This window comes from Lepidothrix coronata, unplaced genomic scaffold, assembly GCF_001604755.1.
Source record: "Lepidothrix coronata isolate B3197 unplaced genomic scaffold, Lepidothrix_coronata-1.0 Scaffold34, whole genome shotgun sequence".
Classification (NCBI taxonomy): Eukaryota; Metazoa; Chordata; class Aves; order Passeriformes; family Pipridae; genus Lepidothrix; species Lepidothrix coronata.
This window is the reverse complement of record NW_016690214.1, coordinates 3743071-3762449: the sequence shown is the minus strand read 5'-3', so window position 1 is coordinate 3762449 and position 19379 is coordinate 3743071. Positions and strand designations below refer to the sequence as shown.

At 44.6% G+C, this 19379-nt stretch overlaps 1 protein-coding gene across 3 annotated transcripts in view; it reads left to right on the top strand.

Annotated features, from left to right (window-relative positions):
- The window catches only part of RAB11FIP4 (RAB11 family interacting protein 4), a 113253-nt gene that overhangs the window by 41024 nt on the left and 52850 nt on the right, over window positions 1–19379 (top strand). For all 3 annotated transcript variants that reach the window (XR_001874266.1, XM_017812111.1, XM_017812112.1), the window contains exon 3: window positions 5118–5206. Coding sequence is in view for 2 of the 3 variants with exons in the window: in XM_017812111.1 (XP_017667600.1) it covers window positions 5118–5206 (89 nt within the window). In the remaining variant the exon portion in view is untranslated. The remainder of the gene's footprint in view (window positions 1–5117; window positions 5207–19379) is intronic.

The window sequence follows — 19379 nt, the reverse complement described above, 5'->3', positions numbered from 1 at the left end:
CATCTCTGTGCCTCCCTAGATCCTTAGGCAGCTAATTACTGCAGCTGGCTGGAAAGCTTCTAGAAGCAGGCTTTGTGTGAGCAGATAAAAAGTAGATGTTTCTCTGTGAGTTCCTAGCAATTTTGATGAAAATTCCGAGGATACCGATTTGCCCAAAGTTTTAAAGAACTGTTCCAGAAGGGATGTTGGCTGTTCTGGCAGCTCAGACTGTCACAGGTTATTTGGACTGTAAAAGAAAATAGTAAATATGAAATTTGATGGGTTTTTTTCAAAACAAAGTTTTCCAGAGTATTTCTGCCCTTCTGTTTCATTGGAGATTTTTTTTTTTAAATATGCTTTTATAGTTTCCTTGAGATGCTCCAAACAAACATATTTCTCACAAAACCACTGCCAAGTTCTGACCATCTTTTTCAACTAAAATGAAAATGTAATTTGCAGTCCCATAGCTGAGAAAAGTATTGTACCAGCTTTACCCTGAAGATCCAGCATGGAGTAAGAGATGGATGTGTTGCAATTATATAAAAGGGAGTTTATTTGCCAGACAGAAGTATTTGTATTATGGACAGGGCAGCTGCACTGGGAATTTCAGTAAAGCACTGCAGAAACCCCCAGAGTCCTGATGAACCCATTTAGGCTCGTGCTGTAGATCTCAGACTTCACAGTAGGCCATCACTGGAGATGATCTGATGGTTCTATCCATTTTATTAAGAATAACTTACTGACAGGAGAGGTGCTTGGGGTGGCTCCAGGGAGGAGGACTGCCAGCAGATGTGAAGAGCTGAGCTCTCCCGTTGTAAATTAAGCCATAGCTGTTCAATGAACTGAAGTTGGTTACTCCTAAAAGTACTTGAGAGTTTTAAACTAAATTTTAGTAAGTACAGCCTGAAACCATAAATGAGTCTAATACACCGTTAAAGATCCAAGGGTAGATAAGGTAAAAAGCCATTGCTGTTAGGAAAAATGCCAGAAACCAACTACATTCAATTAGGTAACCAATTTGATTTCCTATAGTATTAAAATTGCCTAATTGCCTGTGAAAATTGCTTGATGTAGTATGGGTTAAATCTCCTTCTTGGAGCATTTGCAGGAAACAGCTTTGCTAAAATCAAGTTTATTTGTGGCCAGAATGTCTGTTTGCAAATTGACTGTTTGCTAGGCTGTGAAAACCATTTTTTTTAAAATAACAGCGAATGTAAATTTGAAAAATTATCTCATGAGATAATCATGTCTAGCAACCTGAGTGAACTGACAAAGTTAAAGGTTCATGCCTTCCCCTTCAGTGACTTGTAAAATGCTTTCATCATCTTTACTTAGGGCTAAAGATGACCCTGTTCTGGCTAAATGAATTGTGTTTGTTTGTGCATTTGTGGTATTAGGATAAATAGGGTTTAGCTCAGATAATTTTGACAGACCAAATGCTGCCCAAAAATGTTTGGGGGGGAATTTTCCCAAACATAGCAAAAGAGAGAGAACATCAAGCACATGAATATCTGTAGACACCCAAATGAACTGTCTCTAATCAGCCATGTAAGTGGCTTTCAGTTCTGCCTTTTCCTGGGAAATGAAGTTATAGAAATAATGGGGCATCTCAGTGCAGGATTCCTTTCCTCCTTTGCAGTGGGTTATTTTTGGACAGATTCTAGCCTTGGGTGCCCAGTGCTGCACAGCTTGACATACCCACCGTGGCAGCTCTGCAGCCTCAGCACCACGGCTCTGCTCGGGAGTGGCTCTGGTAGCAGAGAGCACTCCGTGTTCCAGACCAGGCTGCTCCCTCTACAAATCTCTGTCCAGTTTTTGTCCGTATTTCCACACTGGGATTTGTCAGAGTAAACCTGGATTCATTGTTGTTTTCTGTCTGGACTGTGACACACTAATTTAGCTCCCTGGCATTTCCCAGTAAGCCAAAATGTATTCTGGTGGTAAGAATATGCACAGTATTTGAGGCACTCCAGTGTTCCCTCTTTGTGTGATGCCCCTTTTGTAAACCTCTCAGAGTACCTGGAAAATTCAAATTGTATTTAGGTTAGGGAAGCAAAAGGTGAGGTGTATTGGCATTGTTGCAGAAAAACACAGAATAAGAAAGCTGATATATTGTCCAACTGTGCCCAAACCCACCTCCTTGGTGATAAGGAGTGGCCCAAGGAAAACACCAGTACCACAGTCCTGCAGAGGGAAGAGATTCCTATTTGTGTTTTCACAGGGAAGAAGAGCAACAGAGAAATTATTCTTTAAAGTCAGTTCTTAACAGGAGTAAAACCAGTGCACAGCCCTAAGATTCTTGAAGCCAGTGGCCATTTTTCCATTGATCTGATGGATGTTGGGACAGGTTCAGATGTCTGCAGGGTAGCAATGATGTGGTTTAGTAATCTCAGGGGAAAATGGCCTCAGTGTTTTCTTTTCTTCTTCCCTTTTTTATGGAGTATAATAACATGTAGACCTTCCCTGGAGGATGAGGAGATCCAAGCTGTCATGCCAGCTTCCATGCCAAGCAGTGCCCAGGGGACACTGCCTGCTGCACACTGAGGCATCTCCCCACCAAAAAGTCACCTTTGCAGGAGGAGATAGTCTCAGATGAACTTACATCCTGAGTCTGTCAGTGCCAAGAGAAACTTGGCCTGAGCAAGATTTGGCTTCTTTGGCCATTTTCAGCTGTGCAGCAAGGTAAACAAATTGGATTAAATACCTGTTGATGTTCTGGAAATGGGTCAAAGGCTTGATCATTATTGTGGTTCTGGATCAGGCTGTAAAAGCCTGTGCCAGGAGCTCTTGTGAAGAAGTGGTGAGGGCTTCCTCTGAGCTGGTTGGGTATAAAGGAGGCAATGCTTTTCTCCCCTGAATAAATGACAGGCTTGAATTTAAATGGCCAAGGGCTATCATGAAGTGATCCACCCTGATGGACAAGGAAAATGAAAGAATGTGATCAGGAGTAATGTTAGGTAAGAACTGAACAGGAAAGAGGGGACACAGGGGACCTTGCAGCTAAACTCTAGATTTGGGACCCTGGAGGTCTGGGATCTGTTTGTGACTGTCTCTAACAGACCAGTCTGGCTGGCCTTTTGAAAGGAGGCACAGGAGAAACATCTCACACCCCTTGTTTTGGGTAGTTAAATCCTTCTTTGAAGACCCACAGCCTTCATGACTTTTCTCCACCCAAAACCAAAAAGGTTGGGAAGGTGCTCACCTAACAGGCTCAAATGAAGATTGACTGCTTAGAGCTCTTTAACTAGAAGCACTGTTGTGAGCACAACTGCATGAGGAAAATAAAGCTTGGAATTATGGCTGAAGATACTGTTGTTGAGAAATTTTAGAACAGTGTAAACATATTTCCTTCATTACACTAATCTACACCCATTACTGTGCAGCACTTGGCATTTATTTTCTTTTTTTTGCTGGGGGTAGCTCACTTTAACGAGTAGCTGCTCCATATCATGCAGAGACCTTTTAGCAAAGCAGTTCATACATGTAATGACTCTCACAGTGGGTGCTGGCACAAGGCATTTTGATGAGTAATAAGCTTTGGTTATTAATGTCAAAAGGTACAAACCGTAAATTGAATTCTCCTCTGTGAGAGGACTAGAGAATAACCTCAGCCAGGCACAGGCTGAACACTTAATGCTAAAGCCAAGGGAAAGAAGGGTCGTGGCTGGGTGGGAAATGGAAGAGTCACAGCCAGGGCAGGTTATGTAGAAAGATGCCCTCTCTAGGCAAACCAGGTTAACATCTGGTGCCTGTCAGCCAGGAGGTTGTTAGTCCCAGATGAGCTCCTCTTTGGGAAGTGACCCTGACACACCATTTTTGTCCATGAACTTCTCCAGCAAAGTGTGCATTTAACAGCTTCATTTTTTTCTCTGTTCAGTACCTTGGCAGAATCTCACCTTGCTGCAGAAGCTGGAAAAGGGAAAAAGTCCTTCTGCCTCTTGTCCAAGTGTCACTCCTGAGATCTCAGTGGTGGCTTCGTTCACCAGGTGCTGCCTCCAACGTATGCCTGTGTGTGGGAGACAGGGACAACATAGTGGTCCCCCATTTTAGGCTTCCTGCATCTCTGCTCACCTTTTCTGGCTTTTCAAGTGCTTCTTTCCTTTGTAAAGGACTCTTCTCCTTAACCACAACATATCTTCATCCCTACAGATGTTACTGCTGTATTTAAAACCAAGAGAGAAGATCAGCTAACAGTATAAACCTGTGCAGTTCACACTTTCTTACACTACCCTGTTTCCTCTGGCTCACCTGCCTCCTGAGAGGGTATTGGTGTGTAACGTCCCAGCCAAATGTATTGCATTGGTGATGGGATGGAAGGGAGGGATAACTGCTGGATAATTGCAGCTTCCAAGTAGAGTAGTGTACAACACATGCTGAGAAGGTTTCACACAGTCTGAAATAACCTGGCCTGACATTCCTGCCTTGTGCTGCTCACCATGCCAAGTGCAGCCACTGGTAATTAATGGGGAACGAGGCGTTTGGTGATTTCAGTGTTTCTATATTTGTCTCTGGATGGCAGATGAGGGAAGGACTGAGGGAAACACAGACATTGATTTTTCCAGCTCTTAATGTGGTTGTTAACAAAAGCAAACACGGAAGCTGGAAATCTCCAGTTGCAGGGCATAGATACTTGCTTGCCAAACACTAAACTCTTGGTGACAGAGCTTTTTGTGAAGGGGAATTTGTGACACTTAGGTATTGCCCCATTGTCATTTTGACTAGAGAAAATTAGAAGCAGCTGCACTGACACTAATGTGCAACAGTCACTAGCTCATGCCAAGCCTGCAAATCCAGGGTTTGACTTCAGAGTTTGGGTTGGTCAGGGCTGGGTTTCTGTTCTGCAGGATGGTTCACCAAGCCAAGCAATGTCCAGCTCCCAGTTTCATTGCTGTGTAGTGTATCTGTGCTGAGAGTTGGCATTAATGGAATTGCACTTCTCTAAGTGCTACACACTGAGTATGTGCTGGACAGAACTCTAAAGGCAGAGCTTTGTTACAGCTGTTTAAATATTTTCCAGAGCTGGCTTCCAAGTGCATACAGACTGGCTACAAACCTGTGTTTCTTCCTCCGTTGTCCGTGCAATGTCTGGGAAGATGAACTCTCAGCCTTGACCATTTGCTCTCATTTCTCTTTGCCAGGCTGTGAAGACTTACTGAAAGATGTCCTGTCTCCTGAAAACTCTGAGCCTCAACACTATGAGCCACAGTATGTTGATTACTATTACCAGGTAAGAGAAGCACTAATTCTGTCTCATGTTAGTGGGCTGAGGAAGCCTCTGGAGTGATGTGTAGTTGTGTCCTTGTAAATGCTGTTTTACTTGGCCTATTAACTCTTCCTTCCCAGATTCACGACTGTTAGCAAACCATCCATTCTGATTTATCTGCATTTAACACGGGGTAGCTGTCAGCTGGTGTGAGAGTATTTAGCATTTGGATTGTGATACTCCTGCAGGCCTCTTGGCTGTGAAGGCAGATACCAGTACCAGCTCGCTGGCACCTCACAAGTGCAAAACACTGATCTGTGTCTAATTAGATCAGTCAAACTTTGTAGGTGAACAAGGCCTCAGGGACCTTCTGCAGATAATGAACAGGGACTCGAGCTGTTGGGAGGCACAAACAATACACCTTTGGAAATTTTGGTAGTATTTTGGCAGGTGGGTGTAGCATATTCTCAAACCATTAAATGTCTTCATTGCTATCCTTAGTTTAACAGTGTCTGTGCAGTCTAACAAGAAAAGCAGTCTGAAATTTTCCTTTAAGCATCTCTTTGTCTCTCCTTCACTTTACTTTGGTTTTAATCACCTCCACCCATGTATATCCTGAAGATTTAAAGTGCAGTTAGCATTGTATATTCAGACAAGGATTGTGTGTCAGTGGTGTAATGAGACTACAATTGATCCTGAAGTCAGTAGGGAAAGCATTTTACCTTCACAGGTGGTGAAGTGTGAGAACAATACTCATGTGTTGTGGAAGGACATGTGATGAGCATGCTGGTGTTTCACCACTCCATGGTGTTATACAGAATGGTTTCCAGTGTTCATACAAAAAGCACAGAGACATTTCCTTCCCCTCAGCGTCCATCACCACTCTCTGCTTGTTTGTAAACCCCTGGTTCTTTGTAACTGATGACATAGATACCCACTATGCTGTTGCTTGGTTACCTTAATAGATACCATAAACCAAACTCCCTGTTCTGCAGTAGCTGATAGAGGCTATAAAATTAAACTGGGCTCTCTGCACACTCCTGATGTTCCCCTGTTGCTGTGTAGACATTGCAGGCTGGATCTGACACTCGTTGAAGGCTGCTGATATGGGCACTGAGTCTTTATTCCTCAGGGATTTCACATCTGCTGTCACCCAAAGATGCACTGGGGAGAGACAGTTCTTGAAGACAAATTTGAGATTGGCTGTAAACTGTACCTCTCCTGCCAGCTGTCCTCCAGGAGAGCCTGAGGGTGGGAATTGAGGTTGTTAATCCTGATAGCAGCTGATGAGTTTGATGAGTGCTGGATATTTGATTCTAGGAGAGGCAGTGGGCAGAGGGTGACCCTCCCTGGTCAGAAAGAGCTGCTGTGGCAGTGCTGTGGTGGAAGCCTTGCTGATCCCTCCTCCTGATGTCCACCAGCCCCCTGTATGGTCCCTGCAGTGAGGGACACCACTGCAGTGGAGTCAATGCGGTGTTTGCCCACTTTAATTTGGGAAAAGCAGGATTTGTGCAGCCTGGGAGCGGAACCAGGTCCTTCCCCACCTTCCCACAGGGTGATCTGTCACGGAGGGGAGAGGACAGGGAACGGTGCACGTTGTTGTACAGCCCGTGTTTATCCCACAGCTCTGCACCGCCGCCCGCCAGAGGGGCTCGGTCCGTCTCCCATCTCCAGGTCCTCCAGGTGCAGTTTGGAAAATGTTCGCTAGATGTCAGCTAAAGACTGGGAAGAGGCTGTGAACAGGCTCGGTGCGTGCCTTTGAGGGTCCTCTGCTATGGCAGGAGGTTGGAGTGCTCAGTCTGATGAAACAGGAGAATCGAGGGGCAGGTGGATTTGAGATTATCACCATTCCTGGCAGTTGTTCCCCCTTCTGAAGGAAACACGGACCGAAAATATACGAGCTGCCCTTGCACCTCCCAGCCCTTATTGAGTGTGAATCCCTGGTGCTGTAGTCAAATTTATGGACAGCTCCCAATGGCACAAATGGTAGTTGCCTGTCTAATCTGATTTTCATCCCATTATACCCTTTGCATGTCTGTCTGATTCTCAGGTGAGGTCAAATTCTCAGGCAGCAGAAGGATACAACTGCTGCGATGGCACAAATAGATACTTTAAAAGGGAATGCATCCCTTTTTTATTCCTCTCAGGGGGTTGTGCTTACACAAAGGCAGGTACTGAGCTGGTTCATTGTTATGCTGTCTCTGTATTCACAGCGTGATTTGTGAGGAAGAAGGGGAGATTTATCCTTGTCCTGTATTACTCCCTCTGTCCCCTGCTTTCATTTTTCCTTCCCCTCCCAAATGCCCACTCCCTCTGTTGTAGCTTTCTGAAGCCCACAGGCAGCAAACTGAAGAGGTGAAGGTAATTCCAAGAAGTGGGATGAGGTGACAGGAGCCACAGTAAGGGGCTGCACCGATCCAGCTGTTTATATATGTATAGTCAAATGGGGAAGAAGAAACTGCCAAGTCTCCAGCCTTATTGCAACCAACTGGGTGCAATTTATTTAAATTGATATATAAAATCCCCTGATACCAGGAACTTGGGGCATTTCATTTGACTTTTTCGAAATTATCTGCTTTTACTGTTTGGGGTTTTTTCAGTGTAAATGAGAGCAAAAGCTGCCAAACTTTTAATGTCTGAAAACTTGGTCTAAAAAAGGAGAAAAAAAATTACTATTGTATCTGCACTTCAAAATGCAAAGACCATTCCATGGAAGGTTCCTAATGGTCTATGTTGAGAGGCTGTGTGAGTGACATCTCAGGTAAATGGAGAGCTCTTCCTTTGAGCTTAGGTCTCTTAGGGTGTGATATGCAAATGCAAAGAGCAGCACTTAGTTACTACATGACTACATTCAGTGAGACCTCTCCCACTGATTTCCATCAGCATTGATTCAGCCTACAAAGAGTGTGTTTTCCCTTTGGACCAGAGAAAGCTGGTCCACAGGAATTTAGGAGGCTGGGGTTGCAGTTAGGAGCCAGCAGTTGTAGAGCCCCTCAGCTACAGGACCTACAAATAAACCTGCCCTGTCTGCCTGTGAATTCAGAGTCTGTTGATTTGGTTAAGGTCTGGACTGTGCTCCATTTGAGGCACTGCTTCAGTTAAGTGTTGTTTATTAGTATAATTTCTGTCTCTCACAGCCTTTAGAGAGATAATAGAAATGCTCTGAATTTACCAGAAGCCAATTTATCACTCCTGAATTCCTTTCACAGTGTTTGCTGCTACAGCCCCAACTCTTGTTTTGGCTTCAGTTTGAAGGGAGACAAAAGTCTCCCTAGTCCAGTTTGCTTTGTGGCAAACATCTGGTAGCACTTCAGAGCCCTTGGATAGCCTTTTGGAGATGGTAACCCACACGAAGTCCAGAGCTGAAGTATGTGTGTGAAAGCCCAGACCCAGATTCAGCCAGCTCAAACAAAGCAGGGTGCCTGTGTCTAGGATTTCCAAATGGCTGGCTCCAGGCCTTCCCGGGCACCTGGCCAGCTGGGAGCACTAGCCACAGGACTCAGGGAATGAGGCTGGCTGCAGCTGCATCTCCCTGGCCAAGGTTTGCATGGCAGAGAAGCAGAGACCTGGGTCTAGGTGCTCATCTGTCTGAGCATCCCTTAGGGAAAAGGGAGTCAGCAACAGGAGCTCCTTGTTCAGCTCTTCACCTGATGTATCTTGTCTGTTCAGACTTAAAGGGAGCCTGACTCTAGAGCATCCCAAAGATGACAAAAGAGAGAATTAAGTGACAGGTCTTGGACCCTCTCACCGCCAGCTAGCAGGGTCCCTACCTGAGCAGCTGCTTGTGAAGGGACAGACCATATATTTTTACTTGTGAGTAGTTGCCTTTTCATCTGAAATCAATGCCCAAAAGCCACACATGCAAATCTAGTGGAAGAGCATGTTGTGAGGTACAATAACGGCAGGGTCCTTGTTTTAAACAAAGCTGTTTGTTCCTTTTTCATTGTTGCTGTATTGAGTTGCCACTTACCTTTTTTTTTTTTCCTACTCTCACCTGTAAATAAGAGAGTGAATCTGCCTCTTAACAAAGTAAAGGACAATTGCTGCATGTCAAAGAATGAGCTGCCTTTTCAGTCCTGTGTGTGTGTTCTCCTCCCCGCCAAGTGATTAATTACACTGTATGAGCAGCAGAAAAATTGTTGAAACATGACAAATGAGTTGTGTTTGCCTCTGGGATGGAGCTGGGGCTGCTAGCTGATCTGCTGCTTTGGAAATATTTCCAGTAGCAATTAGGAGGCCCCCACCAGCTTCTGAAAAAAGTTTTCCTTCCTCGCTGGCTGCACGAGGATCTCTGCTAGTACCTGTGTCAGAGCAGAGCTGGGGGAGCCCTTCTGCACTGGGAAAAGACTGATCTAAATGGGTTTTTCATTAGGCTGTGGAAAGAGGTGGGAGTCTGAGGCACAGCTGCACTGAGGAGAGGTTTGCACAGGTCTTCCTTGGCAGTCCGGGATTGCAGTTGTTATCTCTGATCGTACCATCTCTTGCTATTTATTGAAAAGCAAAGTACAGGAAAGCATTGACTGTTTTATTGAACTCAGACCTGCTGCTCTCTTCTTGTTTATCTCTTAAATAAAGCTGTCCCTTTTCTTCCCCACTGAGGAGGACATCCCTTTCGCCAGGCACACCAGCAGCTGCAGCAGTGCCGGTTTGCTGGTGAACAAACCCCTCTGGGTCACTTCAGTAGAGAGGAGCCAGCAAAGACATCAAATCTTACCTGAGCCCAAGAAAACCTGACTTATCACTTCTGGTTTCCCAGCAGCCTGTTCTACCCAGTTTGGGGTGGTGTCCACCATAGTACTAACCTGACACCACAAGCTAATGCAGCTCTTCAGTACAGGTAGCACCACTCATCCTTCAGAGCTGCTGATGTATTTTTATCTTTGGTGCAGGCTTGGCAGTGCTGAGCCCCTGACAAAGTGTCTTCCCACACAGTTTGCTCTGGGTCTGTGCACTCTTGCTGTACTGAGCCCACTCGTTCTTCTGGAAGCTGAGGCAAAGTTTGAGTGAAGAGTATCAGATCTAGTGGGGAAACCAGAATATTTTTAATTTTCACCTCATACATGCTGTGTTTTGAAGCAAAGACTCCACCTCGACCATTGAGTTGACAGTGTTCTCAGGCAGAATAATTGACCTCATTTGTCAGGAGGGTTTTCTTGATACTGTTTTTCCTAACATTAATCCCAGGTGTTGCCTATCTGTTAATGTGAAATACATCTTTCCTCCTGCCCTCTGTGGCAGCATTAGCTGAGACACTCCTGCCTTAGCAGAGTGACTAAGAAGTGGTTAAAGTGGAAATACCTTTTCAACCCATAGCCAAGAGAAAAAACAGCCTGTTTAGTTAGAAGCAGCAATATTAAACACAGCAAATTGAAGCTTTTTTTTTTCTTCTTCTTATCAGCCTCCAGTTTTCTTCACCACCCACATGCTCTCAGTCATTCTTGGCTCCCATTGTGTTTTCAGCCCTGCAGATGCTCCCTGTCTGTTGTGTGTGAAGGCACCCTCCCTGTGCTTGACACTCTCTGGGTGTTGATGCCACTGGGTGATCACAGGGTGCATGTTTGCAAATTGGAATGTTCTGCCTCTCTTGGATAGGCCAAGGCAAGCAGGAGGTTTTCCCTGGGTTTCCTGGTCTAATCTAGAAGTCTGTTTTATATTTGGTGCTCCTAAATCTGCCAGGTTCTCCTTCCCTTCAGCTTCTGCTGCATCCCCTGGGAAATAACTATGTTCAGTGTAAACCTTTTGGGAGGCCCAGCCTAAGGACTGATCCCAGCTCCTGCTGAAATCAGTAGAAAGACTTCTTAGACCCTGGCAGATGTTGGATGAACACCTTGGGTTGTTCCTGAGGTGATTGTTGCCTGAATCCCTCGCTGGAGGGGGAAGGTGGGAGAAAAGCTTGATAAAGCACAGTCATACAGTTATAGAGAGAAAAAAGTCCCTGTTCCTGGGTAGGACTAGGCAGATTTTACACAGGCAAGGCACTGTCCACAATGATGAGAAGTTTATTGTAACCTCTACAGGCAACACTCTCAGTAATTCACTTTTTCCTATTTTATTCTCATATATTTTTTCCTATTTTTATTCCTATATATGCTTGGAAGCATCAAAAAGCAACATTAACTACAACTGCTGAGAAACCCCCAGTGAGCAATTACCAAGAGCAATGAAGAGCACAGTGTGCCCCCATTTGGGACTCATTTACATGGAAATTGCCTGATTTCACCTGGCAAGATTCTGAATTGTATTTTTTATGTTTGTGCATACATGCAAAAATAAGTGTCCTTGGTACAAAACACCTGCATAAAAATAAACTGCCTCTCTGGCTGCTCAAGCTGATTCCAAAATACTGCCCTGAGAATGAGCAGTTCTGCACTCAGGGCCAGGTAGGCATCTTCCAACAAAATAAATGCCAACTCCTCCAAAAACAGCCATGAGAGAGATTGAGGATTATTTTCTTTTTTAAAACCAGGTTGAATTTTTGAGTTGGTGGAACATCACACACACTGGCATTTTTAAAGGGAAAATTACTTTTCCCTGACTTGTTTTCGCTCAGCTGTGGTATAAAACGTTAAAATAACACAAAAGAGTCAAAATTTACCATTTCTTAGGGCTGTATTTGGCTGGGTGGTTTGAAACGGGGAGGTTTGACTGCCTGGTTCAGCCATCCTTGCTGTGACTCAGCAGCAGAGATGAAGTTCCAAGAGGATTGTCCTTCCAGACATCCATAGGAAAGTAATTTTGTGCATTTATTGTTATCTGTGGCGCCTTTTTTTTTTTGAGTATTTCTTTCTTTTCTGTGGCCCAGGTGGGGTTTTGTGAAGCATTCAGAAGCTTTATTTTAAAGCCTGTCACCCATCTCTTTGGCAGAACTGCTGTTTAATAGACATTTTCTGTCTCATCCCAAGTTTTTATTTCCGAGGCGTTATCTTCAAGCTTCTAATCTGCTGATTTTCTTACAGAGCACAGTTTTGGGGGTGTTTTTTTCTGAAATTGTCAGTTGCCATGGCAAAATATTCCTCTCCCTGGATAAACCAATTTAGGCTGTGGCTCGGTGTTTAGATAGAAACTGTGAAAGGACTGAAAGCAAAAGTTGGGCTCTTTTATCAAGGAAGTCACATCCCTATTGCTTTAATCCTTCAGGTAAGTATGGCTTTGTGGTTTAGTGTTTTTTGCCTTTTGTTTGACCTACTGAAAACCTGTCCACGCTTATTTGTGGTGTTTTGAATGCAGCATTCTTAACAACATAAGCAAAAGGAATATTATGAAAGCACTCCCCTTGCACTGTGTTCCTGTGAAAGAAATGCAACTGCTCAGTCAGAGGGTGGTGAAGGAATCCTGACCCTGATATTCAGCCTTTGGGGAATACCAAAATATCTGTAATACATGTAGCTGCATAAGGGCAGGGCACACACAGCATTCAGTGGGTTTCTTGACACTTGTGTGACTGGGCAATCTGTGCCCTCCAGTTCATAAACTGACACTGGCTCTTTCTTTCTTGATTTTTATTTTTTTTTTTAATTCTTGTTCTGTTTCATATCTTTTCTCCATGCTGTTTGGGGAAATTTGTGCTGCATTTGTGGTAGACTGTGGGACACAGAGTATTGTTGGATTATTTTCAGGGGGAAGGCTGTGAAACTGAAATACAAGGAATTCTTTCTTTTTCAGTAATAGCACTGGTTTAAATAGGTTGCTTTCTTTTTATTTGTTTGTGGGTTTGCTTTGTTTTTTCAGAAGCAGAAAGTTCTGTGTAAATGTGTGAAAGTTGGTTTATAAAGCCAAGATTCCAGGTTGTTATGAAGCTGTAAAGAGAAAGCCAGCCACAAAGGGATGTTCTAGCTAATAAAACCGGTGAAATCCCTCATTGCACAAGCAAACAAAAAGGATCTGACTGCTTCTTTTCTGCCTTCTACCCTCTGACCAAACTGAGAGCAGTGTAGTTTTTTGGAGGCAGCTTCTCTCGTTTTTTTCAAAACAGAAGAGCTGCACATAAGGCTAAAAATTTTCCAGTTATGTAAAACCGTTCCTCCATAGGTGAAATCTTACAGGAGTCATTTCTGCCACACAGCTGCTGCTGTACTGGCACAGTATTTTAGTGTTAAATGCATTATTTCAGTAGCCTCAAGAGCTGCCACTCAAATGACCCGCTCAGCTCATGGCATTGCCTGAAGCTTTTCCTAGTTATGAAAGCTCTGGGACACCTCTCCCCTGTCCTTCATCTCTCAGGTCACACCCAGCTCTTGCCATGCCCAAAGTCCCACAAAACCACGTGGTCTTTGTCCTGTCTGCTCAGGTGTCTCCCCCCTGGTTCTCCTGGCCAGGATTCAGCCCCAGTCAGGTGTCACAGGGGAACCGTGGCACTGTCCTCTATCAGAGGCAACAGAACTGTTTAAAATTAAACCATCCTACTCAGCTGGGCCCACAGAGCTAAAAATGAGATCTCCATTATCTGGTCTATTTTTAGAAACTGGAGAAAAATCAAAATGTGACTTTTTTTTAATTTTTTTTTTTTACATGCTGCAGTGGAGAATTTATTTGTCTGGGAGGAGGCAGCTTTGCCAGCACTGCCACACATCTGGGCTATGAGAAGCAATTTGTAACTGAACAGAAAGAAAAAGTAGGCCAGCCTACAAGAGAGTATCTAGGAATTACTCCTGGGGGATTTGTGCTACACTGCCTCCAGCAGCTGAAATAACAGCATGAAATTGCGATTAAAAATTAAGAAGAGATATGGGCTATTTGACCTTCTTTCAGTCAGGGACACAGAGGCCCTGCCTGGAATGGGGATGCAGAGAAATGCAGCTTCTGTTGAGTGATTACGTGCCAGCAAGAGGCTGCTGAAGTTCATCCTGAGCTCAGTGGATCAGAGGAATCATTTCCTTGCATTTGACATGGTCCAGTCTGGTTTTGGTGCTGGTGGCACAGTGACACCGGGTACAGGGACAGGTTATAGTAGAGTCAAACCGTCCATGCTCCGACAGCTGCAGTCTAAACAGATGAGAAACAGGAAATAAACTGTCAATTGTCACCTTTCCTAGGTTTACAGAAATCCAGGAAAGATTAATTAGTCCCCTGAGAGGCCTTGTTAATTAGGAGTTAATTTGCCAGATTTGCTCTTTGGCTCACCTTTTTTCCCAGGCTGTTATTACTGTAATCACCCAGTTGACTCCAGCATCACTTGGGGAACGGGCCATGAGACAGAGCAGCCTGTTTGGGTGGATGTGAACGCTGGACCCCGGGCTTGTTTTGGTACTCAGTGTTATGATAGGCTCCTAGGAAGGTTCAGTTGGAACAATAATATAACCATGGCAGTGTTGATACAGGGCTGACGCAAATGCTGATGAGGGTTTTGGGCTGACAGTGTGAACCTGGCAGCCCAGGCTCCATCCACCACGCCTGGGAAGGCTTTGGAGAGGGAATGCATAAAGCAGAAAAAGGCATATCCAGAAGGGTGATTCCTTGGAGCTCGTGCCAGCCCGTGTAAATAGGGCTGTGATAACAAACTGTTTGACTTTGCAAGAGGCTTTGATTTGTCCTGAGCTGTGGAGCCCGAGAGTCTGCAGGAGACAGCCCTGGTGGGAATCCTGCTGGTTTGTTACCTTTGTACATAAGTCTCTGGTCATTCAGGATATTGTTTGGGGAAGAGGCTTTCTCAGTGTGTGTTTGTGCAGCACCACTTAGAGCCAAGCAGGTTGATGACTGGAGGAGAGAAAATTTGCAGGTTCTTCACACTTTTATAGATACATCAAATACATAAATATGGTGTAAATACAGTAGAGCTTTGGCCATCTTTTTTTATAGAATAGTGCAATACTCAGGTAAACTTTCTTGACCTTGGTATAGCACTGTATACAAAACCTGACCTAGTTTAAAATGGGAGGAATGTCTTAACTTACACATACTGAATCTGCTGCCACCTGCTTCCAGCAGCAGAGAGGATGTTTGGCTTGTTTTGGTAACAGACAGAACCTCGAGTATTTTTATATATTCTCCACAAGAAGTTTCCTATATCTGTAACAGTTCTGCCTTTATTACTGGCATGTGTATGTTGAAAAAATTATGGGTGTTTGTGGCTTCAATGAGTTTTTAATTTCTGTGTCCTTGAAGGTTAATGTCATTGAGGAACATTTGTGGGGGGAACTGGGCCATGTGCCTTCCATCAAGAGATGGACCATATGGTTACAATGCCCTAAGGCACACTCATGGAAAAGTCTAGAGCATGGAAGATGGGAGCCTGTCCAGAATGGGGAGGGGTGTTGAGCTAAGAACTCAACATGATGAAAATCAACTTAAGAACATGAGAAAAGCAAGCCTATGTTCCACCTGGGTTGGTTGGGGGTTTTTTCCCCACCTTGTAAGCTTTTGAGACTGTTACAGTAGGAGCTTTTCCCATATTTATCCCTCCTTCCAGCTCTTACAGCTTCACCTTTGCCAAGGTTCTCTTTTGTGTTTCAGAATTTCAGAATTTTAAATAGCCTATCATAGTTAGAACTCTAAAAGGTCTCTGCCATAAAACTGTACATTTTGGACTAATGTATTTCTTGGGATCTCTGCTCCACTGGATTCTTGTTACGCTCCTCAGAATATTTCATAGTCTAGTTATTGTGAAAAAGGGAGGAGGGGGACCTGAATAATGAATGAAGTCAGTATTTCACTGCACCTCTGAGATCTGATTTTTATGGAAATCAGTAATGCACAGTATTTTGTGAGACAAATGGATAAATATTGCCTTTCATACCTCTGAACTCTTCAGCACAAGGATCAACAACCATCCCATTATGAATCACACTTTGCAGGGTTGTGTAGCTGCGGGAGCTGACACAGGTTTCTCACCTGGGAACCTGTCAGTTAAGTGAAAGAGTAAATCACCAGCTTTCTCTTTCTGCTGTGTTTTGAAGCTGCACTTAAAATCTTTGTTTGTCTCATTGCCAAGCCAATGGTGAGATATTACAGGGGAATTATAAAAGGGAGTTTTGTACAGTAAATTCAGATTTCAACTGTTGTCAGGTACAATTCCTTGCCTGTTAAGAAACTCGAGTAAGACTTCTCAGATTACTGCACCATGACAAAACATTGCAATCATGAGACATCCCGTGTCGTGTCGTGGTTCTCGAATCAAAGGGAAAGAGTTTGTACTCGGATATCACTGAAGATGCCCTGCCAAGAGTCACTGATCTCCTGCTGGCCTACAAAGAAGAGTTTTAGCAGTGAAATGTGCTGGATAACACTGACCCACGTGCTTCACGAAGGAGAGTCCTGGGGCTGGGGAAGGTCCTGGAGCACTTTCTCTCCAGTTATTGGAGGTTACTAATTTTTCCCCGTAAACAAATTGTCAGATGTTTCCTGACTTAGGGCCAGGGCATTACTTGCTGTGCTGCTGAGGGACATGCTTTTCCTCTTTTCCTCTAGCTCGTGTGTAGTCTTACTAGATCAAAAACCTTTGCAGGAAGAGACAGTCTCTCTCAACTGTATTTTTATAGTGCCTGTCATGTAGGGCCCTTTCTTTGCCTCTCCCCTACGAGGACAGGGCCACTTCATTTTAGAAGGAAGAGACTGGAAAGTGAAGAAACCAGCACTAGTAGGAGTATATCAATATTTAGTGAACGAAATGGTAAGATTTAGTTTGACTTAGATACTTGCATTCTGTATGGACTCACCTTCACCTGCAGTGTCTTCTCTCTTATGAAGGAACCGATACTCAAGGGAGGAAGGACTCTCCTGAATAAGCTCCCAGGAGCTCAGACTGTGTTAGGATATCCCCTGTGACCTGCTGTGGGCTCACCTCTGTTAGCACAGCTCCCTGGGACTGGCATGTGCCACCTGGGGAGGCACAACATCCTTTCCCCAGCTCCCACTTTCCGGGAGGCCGGGGCTGCCTTCGCGCTCCTGCCGCTTCCACAAGAGCCAGTGGGTAACAAGAACCACATGGACCACACGGGTTTCTGCTTCCTGAGGTAATTCTCCATCTGTAACTGCTTCTGAGATGACGTGGGGTCTCAGAGCTTCTCCCCTGCTGACAACTCTGTGCCTCACAGGACCTCTTTTCTCATGGCATCTGAACAGTTCCATATTGAACGTGATTAATTAGACTGGAGAGGGGAGTGTCAAGGGCAGGAATCAGTGTTTAAGAGTAGTTCAGTGTTTTAATCTGAACAGATTATGGAAATAGAGTGTGAAAGGTAACTGGAGGTAGTTTGCTTCCTGCTGAAAGCCAGGTCGTGTTTATCACGGGGAGAGCCCCTCCCATGACCTGTTCTTTACAGGACATGGGGCACTGCAGGCCCCTGGGCTGTTTTGGTTTTCAGTGGATGTTTCCAGCCTGAGCTGCTGCTCTTGGTGCAGCTGCTGGGTGGGAATCTTCTCCATTGGCTCTAATATTGTATATTCAGAAGTATCTGTGCAGCACCAGAGTAATTGACAATGCTTCTGATTACTTCACATCACTATTTAATTAGGATGAAAGACCGGGAATGAGCAAGTGGAGATGTTACCCTTGGGAAGGGAATTGATTTGTGGAACAATCAGTCTCCCAGCTCCAGTGGGCTTTTCTTTACAAAGCAAGAAAAGTATTCTTGTTGCTTTTGGGTTGGTCTAAATCAAGGATTTTGTGCAAAATTATTCTTCTGAGTCTGTGATTGCAGAGATGTAACAATGGGGCAGAAATGGGTCCTCTTTTACATTCTGTGCTGTCCCTCAGGAGTGAGGAGGAGCTCCAGCCTCTACAACCTGCAGTTTGCAATGCCTTAGGAAGATTCCAGTGAGAGGCCTTGCCTGGGCTGCACCATTTCAGTCACAGTGCTCTGCCCTTGCCATAGCAAGGAATTTCTTTCCTTTCACCAGAGTAGGATTGCTTGGGAATTAAAACTGACCTTACTTTAAAGGCAACTGTGGGATGAATATACGTGCTGCCCTCCCCCATGACTTATGTAAATGTGAACATCACCCCAAAGCGGTAGGAAATCAGTGTGATGGTGTCTCAGAAAGGTCTGGATGGTGCTAATACTGCCACAGCTTTGCCCACACTGGCCAACTCTGTTTCTCCTGAAGACGGGAGTTCTCCCTGCGGCGTTCTGACAAAATGCCGGATCAGCTGAAGGTGTCTTGCCTCCTACAGCAGATCTGCACCTGCTGTTCCCTGCTCCGTGTCTAGGGCCCGGTATCACCCAGTCTGTCGTCATCACACCCGGCTTTTGCCAGGCTGCCAACAGCCCATATGCAAGGGCTGGTCCCTGCTGTCTGACACGAAGTGTCTTTCAGATCCTGCTCACAAGTGAAGCTGAACCAGAGGTTATGTTTTTCCTGGTATGTTTACATTTGTTATATTTATCGTCTTAGCCATGAAGGGACTGTGATAGAAACAAAAGGCTTTTTTTATGTGATTCTCTGAGGCTGCTGCAATACTTGTTGCCCCAGAGTTCCTCTATAGCTGTAGGTGAGTTGCCTTCTCTTCCAGTTTCTGTAGCTAGGAAGGGACACATTTCTGTGACCAGGATGGAGAGGCTGATGAACATTTGTCAGCTAAGAAAAATTAATTCCAGCTTCCCTGTTAATGAAAGGTGTACATGGAGGGACTATAATGCTAAATGCAGGACCAGGAGATAAAACAGCTGAATTCATTTTCTTAGTGCTACAAACCTGCAGTGATTTTTGGGAAGGGCAGCTGAACCATGACCTCCATCGTACCGTGTTGTCCTCCCTATCGGTAAAATAAGGATAAAACTATTAGTTCTGGCTGTCTGTATGGTAAACTGACTGGCAGGGCACATTCCCCTGACTGTATGTGCCAGCTGTACTGAGCAGAGCATCCCTCTCCTCTTATCTCTTGGCCAGTTCCAGAGAATTGTCATGGAATTAACATGTCCTGCCCCACAGTCTTGAGAACAGCAGCCACATCCCTCAGCAAACAACTCCAGAAGTCCTTGACAGTTCAATAATTGCCTCTGCTGTCTGGCTTTTAAGAAATGAAGTGAAACTTAAATGGGAGTTCTGCAAAGTTTGATAGCCCTTGCACTCTGCTGGAATCATTCATGGTGGGCGTTCAAGCTTCCAGCCTAATGGGGATTTGTGAGAAGGCATCAACTCAGAAAAAAGTGTCAACAGCACCACAGGTCAGACAAGGACATATTATTATGCACCTTTGAAAACACAGCCAGACTTCACATCTCAGCCCAGCATGCAGCAATCATTAGTCACCCTGCATAAT